Raw genomic sequence first — 26,699 nt, 5'->3', positions numbered from 1 at the left:
AGGGAGGGAGAGTGCGACGCAAAAAGAGACTGCTCCAGGGAGAGAGGAAAGTGCGACGCAAAAAGAGACTGCTCCAGGGAGAGAGGAAAGTGCGGCACAAAAAGACAGCTCCAGGGAAAGAGTGAGCATGAGAAGCACATTCTCCAGGGAGGGAGAGTGCGGCGCAAAAAGAGACTGCTCCAGGGAGAGAGGAAAGTGCGGCACAAAAAGACAGCTCCAGGGAAAGAGTGAGCATGAGAAGCACATTCTCCAGGGAGGGAGAGTGTGGCGCAAAAAGAGACTGCTCCAGGGAGAGAGGAAAGTGCGGCACAAAAAGACAGCTCCGGGTAGAGAGTGAGCATGAGAAGCACATTCTCCAGGGAGGGACAGTGTGGCGCAAAAAGAGACTGCTCCAGGGAGAGAGAAAAGTGCGGCACAAAAAGACAGCTGCGGGGAGAGAGTGCGCATGAGAAGCACATTCTCCAGGGAGGGAGAGTGCGGCGCAAAAAGAAACTTCTCCAGGGAGAGAGGAAAGTGCGGCACAAAAAGATAGCTCCGGGGAGAGAGTGAGCATGAGAAGCACATTCTCCAGGGAGGGAGAGTGCGGCGCAAAAAGAGACTGCTCCAGGGAGAGAGGAAAGTGCGGCACAAAAAGACAGCTCCAGGGAAAGAGTGAGCATGAAAAGTGCATTGTCCAGGGAGGGAGAGTGCGACGCAAAAAGAGACTGCTCCAGGGAGAGAGGAAAGTGCGACGCAAAAAGAGACTGCTCCAGGGAGAGAGGAAAGTGCGGCACAAAAAGACAGCTCCAGGGAAAGAGTGAGCATGAGAAGCACATTCTCCAGGGAGGGAGAGTGCGGCGCAAAAAGAGACTGCTCCAGGGAGAGAGGAAAGTGCGGCACAAAAAGACAGCTCCAGGGAAAGAGTGAGCATGAGAAGCACATTCTCCAGGGAGGGAGAGTGTGGCGCAAAAAGAGACTGCTCCAGGGAGAGAGGAAAGTGCGGCACAAAAAGACAGCTCCGGGTAGAGAGTGAGCATGAGAAGCACATTCTCCAGGGAGGGACAGTGTGGCGCAAAAAGAGACTGCTCCAGGGAGAGAGGAAAGTGCAGCACAAAAAGACAGCTCCAGGGAAAGAGTGCGCATGAAAAGCACATTCTCCAGGGAGGGAGAGTGCGGCGCAAAAAGAGACTGCTCCAGGGAGAGAGGAAAGTGCGGCACAAAAAGGCAGCTCTGGGGAGAGAGTGTGCATGAAAAGTGCATTGTCCAGGGAGGGAGAGTGCGGCGCAAAAAGAGACTGCTCCAGGGAGAGAGGAAAGTGCGGCGCAAAAAGACAGCTGCGGGGAGAGAGAGCGCATGAGAAGCACATTCTGCAGGGAGGGAGAGTGCGGCGCAAAAAGAGACTGCTTCAGGGAGAGAGGAAAGTGTGGCACAAAAAGACAGCTCCAGGGAGAGAGTGTGCATGAAAAATGCATTGTCCAGGGAGGGAGAGTGTGGCGCAAAAAGAGACTGCTCCAGGGAGAGAGGAAAGTGTGGCACAAAAAGACAGCTCCAGGGAGAGAGTGCGCATGAAAAGCACATTCTCCAGGGAGGGAGAGTGTGGCGCAAAAAGAGACTGCTCCAGGGAAAGAGGAAAGTGCGGCACAAAAAGACAGCTCCAGGGAGAGAGTGTGCATGAAAAGCGCATTGTCCAGGGAGGGAGAGTGTGGCGCAAAAAGAGACTGCTCCAGGGAGAGAGGAAAGTGCAGCACAAAAAGACAGCTGCGGGGAGAGAGTGCGCATGAAATGCGCATTGTCCAGGGAGGGAGAGTGTGGCGCAAAAAGAGACTGCTCCAGGGAGAGAGGAAAGTGCAGCACAAAAAGACAGCTGCAGGGAGAGAGTGAGCATGAGAAGCACATTCTCCAGGGAGGGAGAGTGCGGCGCAAAAGAGACTGCTCCAGGGAGAGAGGAAAGTGCGGCACAAAAAGACAGCTCCGGGGAGAGAGTGAGCATGAGAAGCACATTCTCCAGGGAGGGAGAGTGCGGCGCAAAAAGAGACTGCTCCAGGGAGAGAGGAAAGTGCGGCACAAAAAGACAGCTCCAGGGAAAGAGTGAGCATGAAAAGTGCATTGTCCAGGGAGGGAGAGTGCGGCGCAAAAAGAGACTGCTCCAGGGAGAGAGGAAAGTGCAACGCAAAAAGAGACTGCTCCAGGGAGAGAGGAAAGTGCGGCACAAAAAGACAGCTCCAGGGAAAGAGTGAGCATGAGAAGCACATTCTCCAGGGAGGGAGAGTGCGGCGCAAAAAGAGACTGCTCCAGGGAGAGAGGAAAGTGCGGCACAAAAAGACAGCTCCGGGGAGAGAGTGAGCATGAGAAGCACATTCTCCAGGGAGGGAGAGTGCGGCGCAAAAAGAGACTGCTCCAGGGAGAGAGGAAAGTGCGGCACAAAAAGACAGCTCCGGGGAGAGAGTGAGCATGAGAAGCACATTCTCCAGGGAGGGACAGTGCGGCGCAAAAAGAGACTGCTCCAGGGAGAGAGGAAAGTGCAGCACAAAAAGACAGCTCCGGGGACAGAGTGTGCATGAAAAGCGCATTGTCCAGGGAGGGAGAGTGCGGCGCAAAAAGAGACTGCTCCAGGGAGAGAGGAAAGTGCGGCACAAAAAGACAGCTCCGGGGAGAGAGTGCGCATGAAAAACGCATTGTCCAGGGAGGGAGAGTGCGACGCAAAAAGAAGCTTCTCCGGGAGGAGAGATAATCCCAAAAAGACAGCTCCGGGAAAAGAGTGTGCATGAGAAGCACATTCTCCAGGGAGGGAGTGCAGTGTAAAAAGAGACTGCTCCGGGGGGAGAGTGCAGTGTAAAAAGAGACTTCTCCGGGGGGCAGAGTGCGGCACAAAAAGAGACTGCTCCAGGGAGAGAGGAAAGTGCGGCACAAAAAGACAGCTGCGGGGAGAGAGTGCGCATGAGAAGCACATTCTCCAGGGAGGGAGAGTGTGGCGCAAAAAGAAAATGCTCCAGGGAGAGAGGAAAGTGCGGCACAAAAAGACAGCTCCGGGGAGACAGTGAGCATGAGAAGCACATTCTCCAGGGAGGGAGAGTGCGGCGCAAAAAGAGACTGCTCCAGGGAGAGAGGAAAGTGCGGCACAAAAAGACAGCTCCGGGGAGAGAGTGAGCATGAGAAGCACATTCTCCAGGGAGGGAGAGTGCGGCGCAAAAAGAAACTTCTCCAGGGAGAGAGGAAAGTGCGGCACAAAAAGACAGCTGCGGGGAGAGAGTGAGCATGAGAAGCACATTCTCCAGGGAGGGAGAGTGCGGCGCAAAAAGAAAATGCTCCAGGGAGAGAGGAAAGTGCGGCAAAAAAAGACAGCTCCGGGGAGAGAGTGAGCATGAGAAGCACATTCTGCAGGGAGGGAGAGTGCGGCGCAAAAAGAGACTGCTCCAGGGAGAGAGGAAAGTGCGGCACAAAAAGACAGCTGCGGGGAGAGAGTGCGCATGAGAAGCACATTCTCCAGGGAGGGAGAGTGCGGCGCAAAAAGAAACTTCTCCAGGGAGAGAGGAAAGTGCGGCACAAAAAGACAGCTGCGGGGAGAGAGTGAGCATGAGAAGCACATTCTCCAGGGAGGGAGAGTGCGGCGCAAAAAGAGACTGCTTCAGGGAGAGAGGAAAGTGCGGCACAAAAAGACAGCTCCGGGGAGAGAGTGAGCATGAGAAGTGCATTGTCCAGGGAGGGAGAGTGCGGCGCAAAAAGAAAATGCTCCAGGGAGAGAGGAAAGTGCGGCACAAAAAGACAGCTCCGGGGAGAGAGTGAGCATGAGAAGCACATTCTCCAGGGAGGGAGAGTGCGGCGCAAAAAGAGACTGCTCCAGGGAGAGAGGAAAGTGCGGCACAAAAAGACAGCTGCGGGGAGAGAGTGCGCATGAGAAGCACATTCTCCAGGGAGGGAGAGTGTGGCGCAAAAAGAAAATGCTCCAGGGAGAGAGGAAAGTGCGGCACAAAAAGACAGCTCCGGGGAGAGAGTGAGCATGAGAAACACATTGTCCAGGGAGGGAGAGTGCGGCGTAAAAAGAGACTGCTCCAGGGAGAGAGAAAAGTGCGGCACAAAAAGACAGCTGCGGGGAGAGAGTGCGCATGAGAAGCACATTCTCCAGGGAGGGAGAGTGCGGCGCAAAAAGAAACTTCTCCAGGGAGAGAGGAAAGTGCGGCACAAAAAGACAGCTCCGGGGAGAGAGTGAGCATGAGAAGCACATTCTCCAGGGAGGGAGAGTGCGGCGCAAAAAGAGACTGCTCCAGGGAGAGAGGAAAGTGCGGCACAAAAAGACAGCTCCAGGGAAAGAGTGAGCATGAAAAGTGCATTGTCCAGGGAGGGAGAGTGCGACGCAAAAAGAGACTGCTCCAGGGAGAGAGGAAAGTGCGACGCAAAAAGAGACTGCTCCAGGGAGAGAGGAAAGTGCGGCACAAAAAGACAGCTCCAGGGAAAGAGTGAGCATGAGAAGCACATTCTCCAGGGAGGGAGAGTGCGGCGCAAAAAGAGACTGCTCCAGGGAGAGAGGAAAGTGCGGCACAAAAAGACAGCTCCAGGGAAAGAGTGAGCATGAGAAGCACATTCTCCAGGGAGGGAGAGTGTGGCGCAAAAAGAGACTGCTCCAGGGAGAGAGGAAAGTGCGGCACAAAAAGACAGCTCCGGGTAGAGAGTGAGCATGAGAAGCACATTCTCCAGGGAGGGACAGTGTGGCGCAAAAAGAGACTGCTCCAGGGAGAGAGAAAAGTGCGGCACAAAAAGACAGCTGCGGGGAGAGAGTGCGCATGAGAAGCACATTCTCCAGGGAGGGAGAGTGCGGCGCAAAAAGAAACTTCTCCAGGGAGAGAGGAAAGTGCGGCACAAAAAGATAGCTCCGGGGAGAGAGTGAGCATGAGAAGCACATTCTCCAGGGAGGGAGAGTGCGGCGCAAAAAGAGACTGCTCCAGGGAGAGAGGAAAGTGCGGCACAAAAAGACAGCTCCAGGGAAAGAGTGAGCATGAAAAGTGCATTGTCCAGGGAGGGAGAGTGCGACGCAAAAAGAGACTGCTCCAGGGAGAGAGGAAAGTGCGACGCAAAAAGAGACTGCTCCAGGGAGAGAGGAAAGTGCGGCACAAAAAGACAGCTCCAGGGAAAGAGTGAGCATGAGAAGCACATTCTCCAGGGAGGGAGAGTGCGGCGCAAAAAGAGACTGCTCCAGGGAGAGAGGAAAGTGCGGCACAAAAAGACAGCTCCAGGGAAAGAGTGAGCATGAGAAGCACATTCTCCAGGGAGGGAGAGTGTGGCGCAAAAAGAGACTGCTCCAGGGAGAGAGGAAAGTGCGGCACAAAAAGACAGCTCCGGGTAGAGAGTGAGCATGAGAAGCACATTCTCCAGGGAGGGACAGTGTGGCGCAAAAAGAGACTGCTCCAGGGAGAGAGGAAAGTGCAGCACAAAAAGACAGCTCCAGGGAAAGAGTGCGCATGAAAAGCACATTCTCCAGGGAGGGAGAGTGCGGCGCAAAAAGAGACTGCTCCAGGGAGAGAGGAAAGTGCGGCACAAAAAGGCAGCTCTGGGGAGAGAGTGTGCATGAAAAGTGCATTGTCCAGGGAGGGAGAGTGCGGCGCAAAAAGAGACTGCTCCAGGGAGAGAGGAAAGTGCGGCGCAAAAAGACAGCTGCGGGGAGAGAGAGCGCATGAGAAGCACATTCTGCAGGGAGGGAGAGTGCGGCGCAAAAAGAGACTGCTTCAGGGAGAGAGGAAAGTGTGGCACAAAAAGACAGCTCCAGGGAGAGAGTGTGCATGAAAAATGCATTGTCCAGGGAGGGAGAGTGTGGCGCAAAAAGAGACTGCTCCAGGGAGAGAGGAAAGTGTGGCACAAAAAGACAGCTCCAGGGAGAGAGTGCGCATGAAAAGCACATTCTCCAGGGAGGGAGAGTGTGGCGCAAAAAGAGACTGCTCCAGGGAAAGAGGAAAGTGCGGCACAAAAAGACAGCTCCAGGGAGAGAGTGTGCATGAAAAGCGCATTGTCCAGGGAGGGAGAGTGTGGCGCAAAAAGAGACTGCTCCAGGGAGAGAGGAAAGTGCAGCACAAAAAGACAGCTCCGGGGAGAGAGTGAGCATGAGAAGCACATTCTCCAGGGAGGGAGAGTGCGGCGCAAAAAGAGACTGCTCCAGGGAGAGAGGAAAGTGCGACGCAAAAAGAGACTGCTCCAGGGAGAGAGGAAAGTGCGGCACAAAAAGACAGCTCCAGGGAAAGAGTGAGCATGAGAAGCACATTCTCCAGGGAGGGAGAGTGCGGCGCAAAAAGAGACTGCTCCAGGGAGAGAGGAAAGTGCGGCACAAAAAGACAGCTCCGGGGAGAGAGTGAGCATGAGAAGCACATTCTCCAGGGAGGGAGAGTGCGGCGCAAAAAGAGACTGCTCCAGGGAGAGAGGAAAGTGCGGCACAAAAAGACAGCTCCGGGGAGAGAGTGAGCATGAGAAGCACATTCTCCAGGGAGGGACAGTGCGGCGCAAAAAGAGACTGCTCCAGGGAGAGAGGAAAGTGCAGCACAAAAAGACAGCTCCGGGGACAGAGTGTGCATGAAAAGCGCATTGTCCAGGGAGGGAGAGTGCGGCGCAAAAAGAGACTGCTCCAGGGAGAGAGGAAAGTGCGGCACAAAAAGACAGCTCCGGGGAGAGAGTGCGCATGAAAAACGCATTGTCCAGGGAGGGAGAGTGCGGCGCAAAAAGAAACTTGTCCGGGAGGAGAGATAATCCCAAAAAGACAGCTCCGGGAAAAGAGTGTGCATGAGAAGCACATTCTCCAGGGAGGGAGTGCAGTGTAAAAAGAGACTGCTCCGGGGGGAGAGTGCAGTGTAAAAAGAGACTTCTCCGGGGGGCAGAGTGCGGCACAAAAAGAGACTGCTCCAGGGAGAGAGGAAAGTGCGGCACAAAAAGGCAGCTGCGGGGAGAGAGTGTGCATGAAAAGCACATTCTCCAGGGAGGGAGTGCAGTGTAAAAAGAGACTTCTCCGGGGGGCAGAGTGCGGCACAAAAAGAGACTGCTCCAGGGAGAGAAGAGAGTATGGCGCTAGAAGAGCATGCTCCTGGGTGAGAGAATGCAGTATGAGGGGACAGGCTCCAAGAGGAGAGGGTTCGGAGGGAGAGGAGGACTGTACACATCCCCCTCTCGTGATCGGCCCCTGAGCTGACACTGAGGATACAGGAAGAGTAGTCACCACATATCTGTGTACACAGCGGTGATTTTCCTGCACAGACACTGTGGGGGAGACTGCAGTCCTATGTAAATTACTGTTCACACCATGGACAACTTTGCAGATTGCCAATAGACTTCATGTTTCCATTCCTCACTACTTTCAGGATCACTGCTTGCTTACAATGAGTAGAAGTATTTATTGTTTGTATGTAGAAGCTGAATGCTCCTCCTGGCTAGGTACAGCTGAGGGTTTGTTACAATGTATCAGCAGTACAAGTCTCTGCTCTGCATCCCTCTGTTGCTTGCGCAGGAGGTCAGGACCCTTCTGTAATCAGGCAGCGAGCGCTGCAGTCACATCCCCTCCCTGACACTGCTGTACCCTCTTACTTACCGCAATAGTGACCACTGTTCGCTCCTGAAATGCCGTCATCACCACCTTCTGCAGAATGTTCTCCTGAGGGAAGAGAAACATTACCAGGACATCACAGACCCTCACACCAGTCACAATGATCTGGGGGACAAAGAGCTCACATACTGCATCCAAGTCAGCGAAAGGTTAATCCAGGGGAGACCGTACAGATGGTGGTGCCGCCATGACACAGCACCACCAGCCCCCAAATCGCACTGACCGGCATTACTGTAATATTACATAGCCTAATACCGCAGCCGGCCTAATACCGCAGCCGGCCTAATACCGCAGCCGGCCTAATACCGCAGCCGGCCTAATACCGCAGCCGGCCTAATACCGCAGCCGGCCTAATACCGCAGCCGGCCTAATACCGCAGCCGAAGATATCTGACACTAGGATCCGCATTATAGACCCGCCATACCGTGCAGAGACAAACTAGGGTGTGTGGTAGATAATGTGATTACAGCCGGTGACAAGACCTAATCTAAGAGAGGCTTTGGTGTCAGACATACGGTGGCCATGTCTATCGATGCTGTAGCTTCATCCATGATTAATATGCTGCTTTTCCGTACAAAAGCTCTGGCCAGACAGAAGAGCTGCCGCTGCCCCGCGCTGAAGTTCTCCCCTCCTTCTGTGACCACGGCATCTGTAAACAGAGGCAAAGGGAAGAGTTACTGAGGAACATGGAGATACCCTTGCCATTTGGGTGGGGGAGCTGCCATGACTGTGATGGGCAGGAAGAGGAGTTACAGGGAGAAGGCGCCGTCGTGACAGTGTCAGGATGGAGAAGGAGCTGGTGTGACAGTGCCGGGATGGAGAAGGAGCTGGTGTGACAGTGCTGGGAGGGAGAAGGAGCTGGTGTGACAGTGCTGGGAGGGAGAAGGAGCTGGTGTGACAGTGCTGGGAGGGAGAAGGAACTGTTGTGAAAGTGCTGGGAGGGAGAAGGAAAAGGAGCCGCTGAAACAACGCTGGGAGGGAGAAGGAACTGCCGTGACAGTGTCAGGATGGAGAAGGAGCTGGTGTGACAGTGCCGGGATGGAGAAGGAGCTGGTGTGACAGTGCTGGGAGGGAGAAGGAGCTGGTGTGACAGTGCTGGGAGGGAGAAGGAACTGTTGTGAAAGTGCTGGGAGGGAGAAGGAAAAGGAGCCGCTGAGACAACGCTGGGAGGGAGAAGGAACTGCCGTGACAGTGCCAGGAGGGAGAAGGAGCTGGTGTGACAGTGCTGGGAGGGAGAAGGAACTGCCGTGACAGTGCCGGGAGGGAGAAGGAGCTGGTGTGACAGTGCTGAGAGGGAGAAGGAACCGTCGTGACAGTGCTGGGAGGGAGAAGGAACTGTTGTGAAAGTGCTGGGAGGGAGAAGGAAAAGGAGCCGCTGAGACAACGCTGGGAGGGAGAAGGAACTGCCGTGACAGTGTCAGGATGGAGAAGGAGCTGGTGTGACAGTGCCGGGATGGAGAAGGAGCTGGTGTGACAGTGCTGGGAGGGAGAAGGAGCTGGTGTGACAGTGCTGGGAGGGAGAAGGAGCTGGTGTGACAGTGCTGGGAGGGAGAAGGAACTGTTGTGAAAGTGCTGGGAGGGAGAAGGAAAAGGAGCCGCTGAGACAACGCTGGGAGGGAGAAGGAACTGCCGTGACAGTGCCAGGAGGGAGAAGGAGCTGGTGTGACAGTGCTGGGAGGGAGAAGGAACTGCCGTGACAGTGCCGGGAGGGAGAAGGAGCTGGTGTGACAGTGCTGAGAGGGAGAAGGAACCGTCGTGACAGTGCTGGGAGGGAGAAGGAGCTGGTGTGACAGTGCTGGGAGGGAGAAGGAGCTGGTGTGACAGTGCTGGGAGGGAGAAGGAACTGTTGTGAAAGTGCTGGGAGGGAGAAGGAAAAGGAGCCGCTGAGACAACGCTGGGAGGGAGAAGGAACTGCCGTGACAGTGCCAGGAGGGAGAAGGAGCTGGTGTGACAGTGCTGAGAGGGAGAAGGAACCGTCGTGACAGTGCTGGGAGGGAGAAGGAGCTGGTGTGACAGTGCTGGGAGGGAGAAGGAGCTGGTGTGACAGTGCTGGGAGGGAGAAGGAACTGTTGTGAAAGTGCTGGGAGGGAGAAGGAAAAGGAGCCGCTGAGACAACGCTGGGAGGGAGAAGGAACTGCCGTGACAGTGCCAGGAGGGAGAAGGAGCTGGTGTGACAGTGCTGGGAGGGAGAAGGAACTGCCGTGACAGTGCCGGGAGGGAGAAGGAGCTGGTGTGACAGTGCTGAGAGGGAGAAGGAACCGTCGTGACAGTGCTGGGAGGGAGAAGGAGCTGGTGTGACAGTGCTGGGAGGGAGAAGGAGCTGGTGTGACAGTGCTGGGAGGGAGAAGGAACTGTTGTGAAAGTGCTGGGAGGGAGAAGGAAAAGGAGCCGCTGAAACAACGCTGGGAGGGAGAAGGAACTGCCGTGACAGTGTCAGGATGGAGAAGGAGCTGGTGTGACAGTGCCGGGATGGAGAAGGAGCTGGTGTGACAGTGCTGGGAGGGAGAAGGAGCTGGTGTGACAGTGCTGGGAGGGAGAAGGAGCTGGTGTGACAGTGCTGGGAGGGAGAAGGAACTGTTGTGAAAGTGCTGGGAGGGAGAAGGAAAAGGAGCCGCTGAGACAACGCTGGGAGGGAGAAGGAACTGCCGTGACAGTGCCAGGAGGGAGAAGGAGCTGGTGTGACAGTGCTGGGAGGGAGAAGGAACTGCCGTGACAGTGCCGGGAGGGAGAAGGAGCTGGTGTGACAGTGCTGAGAGGGAGAAGGAACCGTCGTGACAGTGCTGGGAGGGAGAAGGAGCTGGTGTGACAGTGCTGGGAGGGAGAAGGAGCTGGTGTGACAGTGCTGGGAGGGAGAAGGAACTGTTGTGAAAGTGCTGGGAGGGAGAAGGAAAAGGAGCCGCTGAGACAACGCTGGGAGGGAGAAGGAACTGCCGTGACAGTGCCAGGAGGGAGAAGGAGCTGGTGTGACAGTGCTGGGAGGGAGAAGGAACTGCCGTGACAGTGCCGGGAGGGAGAAGGAGCTGTTGTGACAGTGCTGAGAGGGAGAAGGAACCATCGTGACAGTGCTGGGAGGGAGAAGGAGCTGGTGTGACAGTGCTGGGAGGGAGAAGGAGCTGGTGTGACAGTGCTGGGAGGGAGAAGGAACTGTTGTGAAAGTGCTGGGAGGGAGAAGGAAAAGGAGCCGCTGAGACAACGCTGGGAGGGAGAAGGAACTGCCGTGACAGTGTCAGGATGGAGAAGGAGCTGGTGTGACAGTGCCGGGATGGAGAAGGAGCTGGTGTGACAGTGCCGGGAGGGTGTGGGAAAAGGAGCCGCTGAGACAACGCTGGGAGGGAGAAGGAACTGCCGTGACAGTGCTGGGAGGGAGAAGGAGATGGTGTGACAGTGCCGGGAGGGAGAAGGAGCTGGTGTGACAGTGCTGGGAGGGAGAAGGAACCATCATGACAATGCCGGGAGGGAGGGAAAAGCAGCCACCGTGACAGTGTCGGGAGGGAGAAAGAACTGTTGTGACAGTGCAAGGAGGGAGAAGGAACTGCCGTGACAGTGCTGGGAGGGAGAAGGAGATGGTGTGACAGTGCCGGGAGGGAGAAGGAGCTGGTGTGACAGTGCTGGGAGGGAGAAGGAGCTGCCGTGACAGTGCTGGGAGGGAGAAGGAGCTGGTGTGACAGTGCCGGGAGGGAGAAGGAACCGTCATGACCATGCCAGGAGGGAGGGAAAGCAGCCACCGTGACAGTGTCGGGAGGGAGAAAGAAATGTTGTGACAGTGCTGGGAGAGAGAAGGAACTGTCGTGACAGTGCCGGGAGGGAGAAGGAACCGTTGTGACAGTGCCGGGAGGGAGAAGGAACCGTTGTGACAGTGCCGGGAGGGAGAAGGAACCATCATGACAATGCCGGGAGGGAGGGAAAAGCAGCCACCGTGACAGTGTCGGGAGGGAGAAAGAACTGTTGTGACAGTGCAAGGAGGGAGAAGGAACTGTCGTGACAGTGCAGGGAGGGAGAAGGAACTGTCGTGACAGTGTCGGGAGGGAGAAGGAACTGTCGTGACAGTGCCGGAAGGGAGAAGGAACTGTCGTGACAGAGCCAGGAGGGAGAAGGAACTTTTGTGAAAATGCCGGGAGGGAGAAGGAACTTTCGTGAGAGTGTCGGGAGGGAGAAGGAACTGTTGTGACAGTACCGGGAGGGAGAAGGAACTGTCGTGACACTGCTGGGAGGGAGGGAAAATGAATCTCCATGATAGTGCCATGAGAGAGAAGTAACCATCTTGACACTACTGGGAGGGAGGGAAAAGAAGCCGCTATGACAGTTCCGGGAGGGAGGGAGAAGGGGCTGTCGTGACAGTGTTGGGATGGATAGAAAAGGAGGCGCCGAAACAGTGTTGGGAGGAAGGGAAAAGGAGCTGGCGTGACAGTGGTGGGAGGGAGACGAAACCGTCGTGACAGTGCTGGAGAGAAGGAAAAGGAGTCACTGAGATAGTGCCAGGATGGAGGGAAAAGGAGCCGCCGTGACAATGCTGGGAGGGAAAAGAAGCCGCTGAGACACTGCCAGGAGGGAAAAGGAGCAGCCAATGCAGTGCCGGGTGTTGTGAACTGTGTTTCTGGGCTCCCTCTGGTGGTCACTAACGGTATTGTGTTAGACATGTCTTGTTGCAGACCTAGGCTCCAGCTGTGTCATTAAGCAGCGGGTGTTCCCTATTTAGGTCTCCTCTGGACTCAGTCTCTTGCCTGGCATCGTTGTATCCAGTCCTATATGGTCTCCTCCTGATTCCTTTTCGTCTGTCTCATGCAAGAAAAGCTAAGTCTGTTTTGAATACTTTGGATCATTTGCATTTTTCAGTGTTTTTGTCCAGCTTGCTTAATATGTGATTTTCTAGCTCGCTGGAAGCTCTAGGGTGCTGATATTCTCCCTCCGCACCGTCAGTCGGTGTGGGGGTTCTTGAAATATTCAGCGTGGATGTTTTTGCAGGGTTTTCTGCTGACCGCATAGTTCACTATCTATTTTCTGCCTATCTAGACTAGTGGGCCTCACTTTGCTGAATCTAGTTCATCTCTACGTTTGTGTTTTCCTCTTGCCTCACCGTTATTATTTGTTGGGGGCTTTCTATATCTTTGGGGTTCAATTTCTCTGGAGGCAAGTGAGGTCTTATTTTCCCTCTAGGGGTAGTCAGTTCTCCGGCTGGCTCGAGACGTCTAGAATCAACGTAGGCACGTTCACCGGCTACTTCTAGTTGTTGTGTTAGGATCAGTTATGCGGTTAGTCCAGTTTCCACCTCCCTAGAGCAGTTCTTTTGTTTTTGTTGACCTTGCCGGAATTCCAGAGATCCTCTACCACTGGGATCATAACAGTATGCCAGGCCAAACGAAAATATTTATTGCATCGCAGAAGCGGGATTAAAAGAAGTTCTGAGTTGTTTTTTTTTGTGTTGCTGCAGTTTGCCTAGCTTCTTCCATCCCCTTTTTCTCTGAGTGGCTGGAGCTCTGCTGCAGACATGAATGTCCAGACTCTGACTTCTAGTGTGGATCAGCTTGCTACTAGGGTGCAAAGCATTCAGGATTTTGTTATCCATAGCCCTATGTCTGAACCAAAAATACCTATTCCTGAGCCGTTTTTTGGAGATAGATCTAAGTTCCTGAATTTTAGGAATAATTGTAAATTGTTTCTGTCTCTGAAACCTCGTTCCTCTGGTGATTCCGCTCAGCAAGTTAAGATTGTTATTTCCTTCTTGCGCGGCGACCCTCAAGATTGGGCCTTCTCTCTGGCGCCAGGAGATCTTGCATTGGTGAATGTTGATGCGTTTTTCCTGGCGCTTGGTTTGCTTTATGAGGAGCCTAATCTTGAAAATCAGGCTGAAAAGATGTTGCTGGCTATCTCTCAAGGTCAGGACGAAGCTGAGGTGTATTGTCAAAAATTTCGGAAATGGTCCGTGCTTACTCAATGGAATGAGTGTGCACTGGCCGCAAATTTCAGAAATGGTCTTTCTGAAGCCATTAAAGATGTGATGGTGGGGTTTCCTATCCCTACAGGTCTGAATGATTCAATGGCTCTGGCCATTCAAATTGATCGTCGTTTGCGGGAGCGCAAATCTGTTAATCCTTTGGCGGTGCTGTCTGAACGGTCACCTGATTCTATGCAATGTGACAGAATTCTGACCAGAGCTGAGCGGCAAAATCATAGACGTCAAAATGGGTTGTGTTTTTACTGTGGTGATTCAACACATGTTATCTCAGCATGCTCTAAACGCTTAAAAAAAATTGTTAATCCTGTCGCCATTGGTACTTTTCAGCCTAAGTTTATTTTGTCTGTGACTTTAATTTGTTCATTATCTTCTGACTCAGTTATGGCTTTTGTGGATTCTGGTGCTGCTCTGAGTCTGATGGATTTGTCGTTTGCCAAGCTCTGCGGTTTTGTTCTGGAGCCTTTGGAAAATCCTATTCCTCTTAGAGGAATTGATTCTACGCCATTGGCAGAGAATAAACCTCAGTATTGGACGCAGGTGACCATGTGCATGACTCCTGTACATCAGGAGGTGATTCGTTTTTTGGTACTGCTTAAAATGCATGATGTTGTCGTTTTGGGTCTGCCATGGTTACAGGCCCATAATCCAGTTTTAGATTGGAAAGCTATGACTGTGTCTAGTTGGGGGTGTCAGGGGATTCATGGCGATTCTCCATTGGTGTCTATTGCTTCTTCTACTCCTTCTGAGATCCCTGAGTTTTTGTCAGACTTTCAGGATGTATTTAATGAGGCCAGGTCCAGTGCCCTTCCTCCTCATAGGGATTGTGACTGTGCTATAGATTTGATTCCTGGTAGTAAGTTTCCTAAGGGACGACTCTTTAATTTATCTGTGCCAGAGCATGCCTCGATGCGGAGTTATATAAAGGAGTCTTTGGAGAAGGGACATATTCGCCCATCCTCGTCCCCTCTTGGTGCAGGATTCTTTTTTGTGGGCAAGAAAGACGGGTCTTTGAGACCTTTTATAGATTATCGTCTTCTGAATAAGATCACGGTTAAATTTCAGTATCCTTTGCCATTGTTGTCTGATTTGTTTGCTCGGATTAAGGGATCCAGTTGGTTCACCAAGATAGATCTTCGTGGTGCGTATAACCTTGTGCGCATAAAGCAGGGAGATGAATGGAAAACAGCATTTAATACGCCCGAGGGTCACTTTGAGTACCTGGTGATGCCTTTTGGACTCTCTAATGCTCCTTCTGTGTTTCAGTCCTTCATGCATGACATCTTCCGGAAATATCTGGATAAATTTATGATTATTTATCTGGATGATATTTTGTTTTTTTTCTGATGATTGGGAGTCCCATGTGAACCAGGTCAGGATGGTGTTTCAGGTTCTGCGTGAGAATGCTTTATTTGTGAAGGGCTCAAAATGTATCTTTGGGGTACAGAAGGTTTCTTTTTTGGGTTTTATTTTTTCCCCTTCTACTGTGGAGATGGACCCAGTCAAGGTCCGCGCCATTCATGACTGGACTCAGCCCACGTCTGTTAAGAGCCTGCAGAAGTTCTTGGGCTTTGCTAATTTTTACCGTCGTTTTATCGCTAATTTTTCTAGCGTGGTTAAACCTTTGACGGATATGACCAAGAAGGGTTCTGATGTTGCTAATTGGTCTCCTGCGGCCGTGGAAGCCTTTCGGGAGGTGAAGCGTCGGTTTACTTCGGCGCCAGTCTTGTGCCAGCCGGATGTCTCTCTTCCCTTCCAGGTTGAAGTTGATGCTTCTGAGATTGGTGCAGGGGCCGTTTTGTCGCAAAAAAGTTCTGATGGCTCCGTGATGAAGCCATGCGCCTTATTTTCTAGAAAATTTTCGCCTGCTGAGCGGAACTATGATGTTGGTAATCGGGAGTTGTTGGCTATGAAGTGGGCATTTGAGGAGTGGCGACATTGGCTCGAGGGAGCTAAACATCGTGTGGTGGTCTTGACTGATCATAAAAATCTGATTTATCTCGAGTCTGCCAAGCGCCTGAATCCTAGACAGGCTCGTTGGTCGTTGTTTTTCTCCCGTTTTGACTTTGTGGTCTCGTACCTGCCTGGTTCGAAGAACGTGAAGGCTGATGCACTTTCTAGGAGTTTTGTGCCTGACTCTCCGGGAGTCTCGGAGCCGGCTGGTATTCTCAGAGAGGGAGTGATTTTGTCTGCCATTTCCCCAGATTTGCGACGAGTGCTGCAGAAATTTCAGGCTGATAGGCCTGATCGTTGCCCACCAGAGAGACTGTTTGTCCCTGACAGATGGACTAGCAGAGTTATTTCTGAGGTTCATTCTTCGGTGTTGGCGGGGCATCCTGGGATTTTCGGTACCAGAGATTTGGTGGCTAGGTCCTTTTGGTGGCCTTCCTTGTCGCGGGATGTGCGTTCTTTTGTGCAGTCCTGTGGGATTTGTGCTCGGGCTAAGCCTTGCTGTTCTCGTGCCAGCGGGTTGCTTTTGCCCTTGCCTATCCCGAAGAGGCCTTGGACGCACATTTCCATGGATTTCATTTCGGATCTTCCGAAATCTCGGAAGATGTCTGTCATCTGGGTGGTGTGCGATCGTTTTTCTAAAATGGTCCATTTGGTGCCCTTGCCTAAGTTGCCTTCCTCCTCTGATTTGGTCCCTTTGTTCTTTCAGAATGTGGTTCGTTTGCACGGCATCCCTGAGAATATTGTGTCTGACAGAGGATCCCAGTTTGTGTCCAGATTCTGGCGATCCTTTTGTGCTAAGATGGGTATTGATTTGTCTTTTTCGTCGGCTTTTCATCCTCCGACTAATGGCCAGACCGAGCGAACTAATCAGATGTTGGAGACTTATTTAAGATGTTTTGTTTCTGCTGATCAGGACGACTGGGTTACCTTTTTGCCACTGGCCAAGTTTGCCCTTAATAATCGGGCTAGTTCTGCCACTTTGGTTTCACCCTTTTTCTGCAACTCTGATTTTCATCCTCGTTTCTCCTCGGGCCAGGTTGAACCTTCTGACTGTCCTGGGGTTGATTCTGTGGTGGATAGGTTGCAGCGGATTTGGAACCATGTGGTGGACAATTTGAAATTGTCACAAGAGAAGGCCCAGCGTTTTGCCAACCGCCGCCGCGGTGTGGGTCCCCGACTTCGTGTTGGGGATTTGGTTTGGTTGTCTTCTCGGCATGTTCCTTTGAAAGTCTCCTCTCCTAAGTTCAAGCCTCGCTTTATCGGTCCTTATAAGATTTTGGAAATCCTTAACCCGGTGTCTTTTCGCTTGGACCTTCCAGCGTCATTTGCTATTCATACTGTGTTCCATAGGTCCTTGTTGCGGCGGTACGTGGTGCCTATGGTTCCTGCTGTTGAGCCTCCTGTCCCGGTTTTGGTTGAGGGCGAGTTGGAGTACGTGGTGGAGAAGATTTTGGATTCTCGTATTTCTAGACGGAGACTTCAGTATTTAGTTAAGTGGAAAGGCTATGGTCAGGAGGATAATTCCTGGGTTGTCGCCTCTGATGTTCATGCGGCTGATTTGGTTCATGCCTTTCACGCTGCTCATCCTGATCGCCCTGGGGGTCTTAGTGAGGGTTCGGTGACCCCTCCTCAAGGGGGGGGTACTGTTCTGAACTGTGTTTCTGGGCTCCCTCTGGTGGTCACTAACGGTATTGTGTGAGGCATGTCTTGTTGCAGACCTAGGCTCCAGCTGTGTCATTATGCAGCGGGTGTTCCCTATTTGAGTCTCCTCTGGACTCAGTCTCTTGCCTGGCATCGTTGTATCCAGACCTATATGGTCTCCTCCTGATTCCTTTTCGTCTGTCTCATGCAAGAAAAGCTAAGTCCGTTTTGAATACTTTGGATCATTTGCATTTTTCAGTGTTTTTGTCCAGCTTGCTTAATATGTGATTTTCTAGCTCGCTGGAAGCTCTAGGGTGCTGATATTCTCCCTCCACACCGTCAGTCGGTGTGGGGGTTCTTGAATGTTCAGCGTGGATGTTTTGCAGGGTTTTCTGCTGACCGCATAGTTCACTATCTATTTTCTGCCTATCTAGACTAGTGGGCCTCACTTTGCTGAATCTAGTTCATCTCTACGTTTGTGCTTTCCTCTTGCCTCACCGTTATTATTTGTTGGGGGCTTTCTATATCTTTGGGGTTCAATTTCTCTGGAGGCAAGTGAGGTCTTATTTTCCCTCTAGGGGTAGTCAGTTCTCCGGCTGGCTCGAGACATCTAGAATCAACGTAGGCACGTTCACCGGCTGCTTCTAGTTGTTGTGTTAGGATCAGTTATGCGGTTAGCCCAGTTTCCACCTCCCTAGAGCAGTTTTTTTGACCTTGCCGGAATTCCAGAGATCCTCTACCACTGGGATCATAACAGCCGGGATGGAGGGAAAAGGAGCCGCCGTGACAGTGCCGGGAGGGAAAAGGAGCCGTCGAGACAGTGCGGGAGGGACAAGAAGGAACCATCATGACAGTGCTGGGAGGGAGGGAAAAGGAGTGGCCATGACAGTGCTGGAACGGAGGGAAAAGGAGCCGCTGTGACAGTGCTGGGAGGGAGAAGGAACCGTTGTGACAGTGTCGAAAGGGAGGGAAAAGGAGCCGTTGTCAAAGTGCCAGGAGGGAGGGAAAAGGAGCCACTGTGACAGTGCCGGGAGGGAGAAGGAACTGTCGTGACAGTGACAGAAGGGAGGGAAAAGGAACCACCATGACAGTGCCAGGAGAGAGGGAAGAGGAGCCACCATGACAGTAAAGGAAGGGAGGTTAAAGGAGCTGCTGTGACAGTGCTGGGAGAATGAACTGTCATGACAGTGCTGGGAAAAAGGGAAAAGGAGCCGCCATGACAGTGGCGGAAGGGAGAAGCAACCATCGTTACAGTGCTGGAAGGGAGGGAAATGGAATCTCGTGATAGTGCCGAGAGGGAGAAGGAACCGTTGTGACAGTGCCGTGAGGGAGAAAAAACCGCCGTGACACTGCTGGGAAGGAGGGAAAAGGAGCAGCCATGACAGTGGCAGGAGGGAGGGAAAAGGAGCCACTGTGACAGTGCTGGAAGGGGGAAGGAACCGTTGTGACAGTGCCGGGAGGGAGGGAAAAGTAGCAGCCGTGACAGTATTGGGAGGGGCAAGGAACCGTTGTGAGAGTGCCAGGAGGGAAAAGGAACCGTCGTGAGAGTGCCAGGAGGGAAAAGGAAGCGTCGTGAGAGTGCCGAGAGGGAGGGAAAAAGAACCACCAAGACAGTGTCGAGAGGAGGGAAGTCACTGAGACATTGCCAGGAGGGAGGAAAAAGGAGTCACCATGACAGTGCCGGGAGGGAGGGAAAAGGAGCTGTTGTGACAGTGCTGGGAGGAAGAAGGAGCCGACATAATGGTGCTGGGTGGGAGGCAGGAGTTGCAGGGAGGAAGAAGAAGCCGCTATACCGGTGGCGGGAGAGAGAAGCCATGAGGGAGGAGTCGCTGGGAGGGAGATGGAGAAGCTATGAGGGTGGCGGGAGGGAGGTGTCGTAAACACGGTGCTGGAAAGGAGAGGAGAGTCACTGAGAGGAAGAAGAAGCTGCTGTGATGGTGATGGGAGGGAGGAGTTACCGATAGAAAGAAGTAGCCACTGTAATGGTGGCGAGAGGGACGACAAAAGTCGACAAAACAGTGCTTGGTGGGAGAGAGGAGTCGCTGGGAGGAAGAAAGAGCAGCTGTGACGATGGCGGGAGGGAGAAGTCACTGTTATGTTGGTGGAAGGAAGGAGTCAGTGTGACGGTGGCGGGAGGGGGTACACGGCAAGTTAGTGTTGGGCTGGAGAGAAGAGTCGCTGGAAGAAGAAGGAGCCGTTGTGACACAGGTGGAGGGAGTTGCTGTGACGGTGGGAGGGAGGAGTCGCTGTGATGGTGCAGTACATCATTACATGGGCATCTCACCCAGGCCTCCGGGCAGTGCCTTCACCACGTGTTTCAGTTGGGCGATGTCCAGCGCCTCCCACAACATGCAGTCCGTGCATTTATTCTCAGGGTCCAGATTAAACCTGCAGAAAAGAGGAGAATCACTTGAGGTGTCAGAGCAGATACCAGAGAACAATACACTGATGAAGTCACAGCAGGGTACCTTATGCTCCCACTGAATAATATCGGGTCCTGGAGAATGATGGACAGGCGAGAGCGCAGCGTCTGCAGCGGCAGTTTAGCTATATCTATCCCATCAATTATAATCCGTCCTGAAACATATGGAAATAAAAAACAGATGAAACTGTCGGATCCTAATATACAGGACCATATTATCAGCTGCTGACAACCAGCCAGTATATCATGTGTGAAAGGTTGTCAGACCTGCCCCCTGGTGATGGCATCACTGATAAAACTTCCTGAATATTAGTTCTCACCCTGAAAAGTGTCGACCATCCGGAAAAATGCCAGCGAGAAAGAGGATTTGCCACTGCCAGTTCTCCCACAAATGCCGATCTGTTCTGAAAGAGAGATGGATGAGTCTCCAAGGGACGGGAGGACTACTACTCCTAACAGCTCATCCCACCTTCTGTCCTGGGGTGATGTGGGCGTTCACGTGCTTCAGGACAGGTTTCAGGGAGCTGTCATAGCGCACGCTCAGGTTCTGGATCTGGATCTCGCCGCTGTCTGGCCAGTTCTGTGGGATCTGGGTGGCAGCTGTGGGAGGAGGCTCATTAATTATTTATGATGGGTCATGAGACGTCAGTGATTGTGGGGGTCACTCACACAGAAGTCCCTTGTAATTCTCTGGTTCGGTCTTCAGGAGGCTGTTAATCCTCTTCACGGCTCCCAGCTGAATTTCCATGTCAGAGAGGTTACGCACCATCCAGTTCAGGTAGTTGGAGACCTGTGTACATGACATACGTGACCCTGACGGCACTGTGACTAATCTCATCATCCAATACGAGGCCAAATCCAAAGATGCTGCAGAGAACAGGGAAGTGATCCACTCTATTCCGATATGTTCTCACCTATCCTTTGCCTCCTATCACAAACAGTTCTCACCTGTCCTCTGCCTTCTATCACAAACTGTTCTCACCTGTCCTCTGCCTCCTATCACAAACAGTTCTCACCTGTCCTCTGCCTTCTATCACAAACTGTTCTCACCTGTCCTCAGCTTCCTATCACAAACAGTTCTCACCTGTCCTCTGCCTCCTATCACAAACTGTTCTCACCTGTCCTCAGGTTCCTATCACAAACAGTTCTCACCTGTCCTCTGCCTTCTATCACAAACTGTTCTCACCTGTCCTCAGCTTCCTATCACAAACAGTTCTCACCTGTCCTCTGCCTTCTATCATAAACTGTTCTCACCTGTCCTCAGCTTCCTATCACAAACAGTTCTCACCTGTCCTCTGCCTCCTATCACAAACAGTTCTCACCTGTCCTCTGCCTCCTATCACAAACAGTTCTCACCTGTCCTCAGCTTCCTATCACAAACAGTTCTCACCTGTCCTCTGCCTCCTATCACAAACTGTTCTCACCTGTCCTCAGCTTCCTATCACAAACAGTTCTCACCTGTCCTCTGCCTCCTATCACAAACTGTTCTCACCTGTCCTCAGGTTCCTATCACAAACAGTTCTCACCTGTCCTCTGCCTTCTATCACAAACTGTTCTCACCTGTCCTCAGCTTCCTATCACAAACAGTTCTCACCTGTCCTCTGCCTTCTATCATAAACTGTTCTCACCTGTCCTCAGCTTCCTATCACAAACAGTTCTCACCTGTCCTCTGCCTCCTATCACAAACAGTTCTCACCTGTCCTCTGCCTCCTATCACAAACAGTTCTCACCTGTCCTCAGCTTCCTATCACAAACAGTTCTCACCTGTCCTCTGCCTCCTATCACAAACTGTTCTCACCTGTCCTCAGCTTCCTATCACAAACAGTTCTCACCTGTCCTCTGCCTCCTATCACAAACAGTTCTCACCTGTCCTCTGCCTCCTATCACAAACTGTTCTCACCTGTCCTCAGCCTCCTATCATCAACTGTTCTCACCTGTCCTCAGCTTCCTATCACAAACAGTTCTCACCTGTCCTCTGCCTCCTATCACAAACTGTTCTCACCTGTCCTCAGGTTCCTATCACAAACAGTTCTCACCTGTCCTCTGCCTTCTATCACAAACTGTTCTCACCTGTCCTCAGCTTCCTATCACAAACAGTTCTCACCTGTCCTCTGCCTTCTATCATAAACTGTTCTCACCTGTCCTCAGCTTCCTATCACAAACAGTTCTCACCTGTCCTCTGCCTCCTATCACAAACAGTTCTCACCTGTCCTCTGCCTCCTATCACAAACAGTTCTCACCTGTCCTCAGCTTCCTATCACAAACAGTTCTCACCTGTCCTCTGCCTCCTATCACAAACTGTTCTCACCTGTCCTCAGCTTCCTATCACAAACAGTTCTCACCTGTCCTCTGCCTCCTATCACAAACAGTTCTCACCTGTCCTCTGCCTCCTATCACAAACAGTTCTCACCTGTCCTCTGCCTTCTATCACAAACTGTTCTCACCTGTCCTCAGCTTCCTATCACAAACAGTTCTCACCTGTCCTCTGCCTCCTATCACAAACTGTTCTCACCTGTCCTCAGGTTCCTATCACAAACAGTTCTCACCTGTCCTCAGCTTCCTATCACAAACTGTTCTCACCTGTCCTCTGCCTCCTATCACAAACAGTTCTCACCTGTCCTCTGCCTTCTATCATAAACTGTTCTCACCTGTCCTCAGCTTCCTATCACAAACAGTTCTCACCTGTCCTCAGCTTCCTATCACAAACTGTTCTCACCTGTCCTCTGCCTCCTATCACAAACTGTTCTCACCTGTCCTCAGCTTCCTATCACAAACAGTTCTCACCTGTCCTCTGCCTCCTATCACAAACTGTTCTCACCTGTCCTCAGCTTCCTATCACAAACAGTTCTCACCTGTCCTCAGCTTCCTATCACAAACAGTTCTCACCTGTCCTCTGCCTCCTATCACAAACTGTTCTCACCTGTCCTCAGCCTCCTATCATCAACTGTTCTCACCTGTCCTCAGCTTCCTATCACAAACAGTTCTCACCTGTCCTCAGCTTCCTATCACAAACTGTTCTCACCTGTCCTCAGCTTCCTATCACAAACAGTTCTCACCTGTCCTCAGCTTCCTATCACAAACAGTTCTCACCTGTCCTCTGCCTCCTATCACAAACTGTTCTCACCTGTCCTCAGCCTCCTATCATCAACTGTTCTCACCTGTCCTCAGCTCCCTATCACAAACAGTTCTCACCTGTCCTCAGCTTCCTATCACAAACAGTTCTCACCTGTCCTCTGCCTCCTATCACAAACTGTTCTCACCTGTCCTCAGCCTCCTATCATCAACTGTTCTCACCTGTCCTCAGCTTCCTATCACAAACAGTTCTCACCGGTCCTCTGCCTCCAACCATGATTCATTCGCACCTGTCCTCTGCTTCCTGTCCGACCTGTTCTCACTGGTCCTCGGCTTCCCATCCAACCTGTTCTCACCTCTCCTCTTCTTCCTGTCTGACCTGTTCTCAATCTGTCCTCTGCTTCTTGCCAGACCTGTTCTCACCTCTCCTCTGCTTCCTGTCCAACCTGTTCTCACCTATCCTCTGCTTCTTGCCTGACCTGTTCTCACTTGTCCTCTGCTTCTTGCCCAACCTGTTCTCAACTCTCCTCTGCCTCCAACTACTACCTTTTGACATTTGTCCTATGCTTCCTGCCATTCTGTTCTCACCTGTCCTCTGCTTCCTGTCCGTCCTGTTCTCACCTGTCCTCTGCTTTATGTCCAAGACTACTCCCCTGGACGAAGCTTAACTGCGAAACGCGCGTCGGGGTCCATCTACTGCTCTGCTTTCCCAGGTAAATACGCTTTCACCTCTCCCTATGCCTTATATCTGAGCATTGCATATACCATGTGGCCAGTATATTGATATACATAGTGATACTATTTAAAACACCCTCAGGGCTTATTTATCCCTTCTGCTAGGTTAATACATTAGCCTTCAATATACCTTTTTATTCTACTATGTATGTCTTTTAGCCTTTGGGACATGTGACATGTAGCGTTTTCCTAGGCATATCTACTTAGCCCACGTATATGAAATACTGTTTATTTTAGCACTTTGGCTATTATTGGCTACTATTTGCTTGGTCTATTCAACATGTTTTACTTCTTTCTACTGGGCTCTATTTATTAGGGAACACTTGATGTTAGATAGGTGTAATTATATGTATTTCCTCAGCAGACAGTATATTTTTGTCTTATGTATCTCCACTGATTGTTATTCGGACTTTATTAGAATTTTAATGTATTATTAATAAAAATTCATGTTTTTTATTGGCACAAAGCTTCCGTTTTGGTTCTATTTTTTGGATATTTATGTCCAACATGTTCACACCTGTCGTCTGCCTCCAACCACAACCCGTTCTCACGTGTCCTCTGCTGTCTGTCTTACCCGGTTTCATCTGTCCTCTGATCCTGTCCAACCTGTTGTCACCTGTCCTCTGCTTAAAATCACAACCTATTCTCTCCTGTCTTCTGCATCTTGTCCGACCTGTTCTCACCTGTCCACTGCCTCCAACCATGACTTGTTCTCACCTGTTCTCTGCTTCCTGTATGACCTGTTCTCACCCGTCCTCTGCTTCCTGTCGTACTCTGACCCGTTCTCACCTTTCCTCTACTTCCTGTCCGCCTGATCCCACCTATCCTCTGTTTCCTATCCAACTTGTTCACACCTATCTTCTTCTTCCTGTCTGTCGTTGTCACGATCATGCCAAAAATGCCATATTATATTGTGAGTTTATTTTCTGAAGGACATGGTTTTCTACACACACACAATGCAGCTGTGACCCCCCTTTCTCCCCCCTCTGCATTCCTCTACCCAAAGTCAAAGCCTAGAGCAGCGACACTGGGTAACTTGAAACTAGTGTGTGAGCAGGGTGTGGCTTTAAACTGCAGGTGACCAATCCTGCAAAGTCACCTGTTGTCCCCCCCCCTCTCACTCAGGAATGCCTTTGTCTGAAACTTTGGAAAAACGTAAATAAATATCAGATCAGTGCATATCATTAACCAGCCCATTAGTGATGTCACAAGCTCAGAAGTATAAGTCACTATACTCTTAGCCCAACCTTCAGTCTTGGCCAGGGAAGCGATCTAACACCAGCATGGCAAAGCTGTTCCATGCATCTGGATGTATTTGTCCTCCTAAGCCACAGGCCAGCCAAGATGATACCATGAAATAACCTGTAAGTGTGCTCCTTTCAATGTTAATCCTATTTTATTTTGTAATCTGCAATTTATAAACGAATTGTCTCCTTTCTAATATCTTTTTAAACTTTGTAAACACTGCCTAATTTTTCATGGAGTAAAAATATTTAATTGCTAGCTTGTCTCTTCTGCTCTATACGACTGTGCATCCTCTGAAGTGAATTGCGCTACTGATTTGGGTTGGCTCCGGACTTGTTAATAGGAGTTGGTGGCAGCATACTTTGTCTGTGCGATTGGGAATCTTTGCAGCGACGGCGGCGTTGATAATTATTGTTCCCACCTGTATGGGAGTAGTTACATCGCCCTTGCTGCAGTGTGCCCAATAGCCAGTATATAGCAGGCAGCCTTACTGGTGACTAATTACCCTAGGTGCAGTACCTAATCTGACCTGAGGGTACGGGGGGCGCCAGAGAGCTGCAAGTTCCAAACCGGAACTGGGAAGTGGGATATAGATAAATCCCCTTCAGAAGGAACCAGGGGCAACCAAACAACCCCAGTTCATGACAAATTGGTGTGAGTAGTGGGGACGATAAAGATATCCTCCCCGGTATCCCAGACATACTGCTGGGTTCCATGACATAGTGTTGGCAGCACGGTGTAAACCGTGACAGTAGTATTTTCACCTGTCCTCTGCTTTCTGTTCCATCTGTTGTCAGCTATCCCCTGCTTCCTGTTTGACTCATTCTCACCTGTCCTCTGCCTCCAACCACGACTTGTTCTTATCTGTCCTCTACTTCCAGTCCCACTTGTTCACACCTATCCTCTGCTTCCTGTCCAGCCTGATCTGACCTGTCCTCTGCTTCCTGTCCGACCCTTTCTCACCTGTCCTCCGCATCTTGTCCCACCAGTTCTCACCTGTCCTCTGCTTCCTGTCAGACCCATTCTCATCTGTGTTCTGCTTCCAGTCTAACATGTTCTCATTTCTCCTCTGCTTCATATTTGTCCCATTATCACCTCTCCTCTGCTTCCTGTCCAATCGGTTCTCACTTATCCTCTGGTTCCTGTCTGACTTGTTGTCACTTGTCTTCTGCTTCCTGCCGGACCTGTTGTCACCTGTCCTCTGCTTCCTGTCTGACCTGTTTTCACCTGTCCTCTGCCTCCAACCTTGACCTGTTCTCACCTGTCCTCAGCTTCCTGTCCGAACCATGCTCATCTGTTCTCTGCTTCCTGTCTGAAGCATTTTAATCTGTCCTCTGCTTCCTGTCTATCATATTCTCACCTGTCCTCTGCTTCCTGTCTCACCTGTTCACACCTATCCTCTGCTCCTTGTCCGACCTGTTCTCATCTGTCCTGTTTCTTGCCCAACCTGTTCTAACCTGTCCTCTGCTTCCTGTCTGACCCATTCTCACCTGTCCTCTGCTTCATATCCGACCTGTTAACACCTGTCCTCTTCTTCCTGTCAGACCTGTTATCACCTGTCCTCTGCTTCATGTCTGACATGTTCACACCTGTCCTCAGCTTCCTGTCTGACCAGTTGTCATCTGTCCTCTGTTTCTTGCCCAACCTGTTCTAACCTGTCCTGTGCTTGCTGTCCAACCTGTTCTCACCTGTCCTCTGCTTCTAGTCCGACCCATTCTCACCTGTCCTCTGCTTCCTGTCTGTTCCGTTCTCACCTTTCCTCTGCTTTCTGTCCGATCTGTTGTCAGCTATCCCCTGCTTCCTGTTTGACTCATTCTCACCTGTCCTCTGCCTCCAACCACGATTTGTTCTCACCTGTCCTCTGCTTCCAGTCCAACCTGTTCACACTTATCCTGTGCTTCCTGTTCGCCCTGTTCTCACCCGTCCTCTGCTTCCTATCTGACCTGTTCTCACCTGTCCTCAGCTTCCTGTCTGACCTGTTGTCATCTGTCCTCTGTTTCTTGCCCAACCTGTTCTAACCTGTCCTGTGCTTGCTGTCCAACCTGTTCTCACCTGTCCTCTGCTTCTAGTCCGACCCATTCTCACCTGTCCTCTGCTTCCTGTCTGTTCCGTTCTCAACTTTCCTCTGC

General features: G+C 51.6%; 1 protein-coding gene across 4 annotated transcripts in view; it reads right to left on the bottom strand.

Annotated features, from left to right (window-relative positions):
* ABCC8 (ATP binding cassette subfamily C member 8) overlaps window positions 1-26,699 on the bottom strand; it is a 458,344-nt gene that overhangs the window by 23,488 nt on the left and 408,157 nt on the right. The window contains exons 32-38 of one of the 4 annotated variants that reach the window (XR_013220970.1): window positions 20,188-20,308; window positions 19,988-20,118; window positions 19,839-19,922; window positions 19,565-19,673; window positions 19,381-19,484; window positions 8,068-8,201; window positions 7,538-7,600 (exon numbers count right to left, since the gene is read on the bottom strand). Coding sequence is in view for 1 of the 4 variants with exons in the window: in XM_077281846.1 (XP_077137961.1) it covers window positions 7,538-7,600; window positions 8,068-8,201; window positions 19,381-19,484; window positions 19,565-19,673; window positions 19,839-19,917; window positions 19,988-20,118; window positions 20,188-20,308 (741 nt within the window). In the remaining 3 variants the exon portion in view is untranslated. Of the gene's footprint in view, window positions 1-7,537; window positions 7,601-8,067; window positions 8,202-19,380; window positions 19,485-19,564; window positions 19,674-19,838; window positions 19,923-19,987; window positions 20,119-20,187; window positions 20,309-26,699 lie in introns of those variants that run through there. The other 3 variants (XM_077281846.1, XR_013220972.1, XR_013220971.1) reach the window with 3 other exon arrangements.

The sequence above is a fragment of the Ranitomeya variabilis genome, chromosome 2 (genome assembly GCF_051348905.1).
Source record: "Ranitomeya variabilis isolate aRanVar5 chromosome 2, aRanVar5.hap1, whole genome shotgun sequence".
NCBI lineage: Eukaryota > Metazoa > Chordata > Amphibia > Anura > Dendrobatidae > Ranitomeya > Ranitomeya variabilis.
Note: the sequence above shows the minus strand (reverse complement) of the source record. Positions and strands in the feature narration are given on the sequence as shown.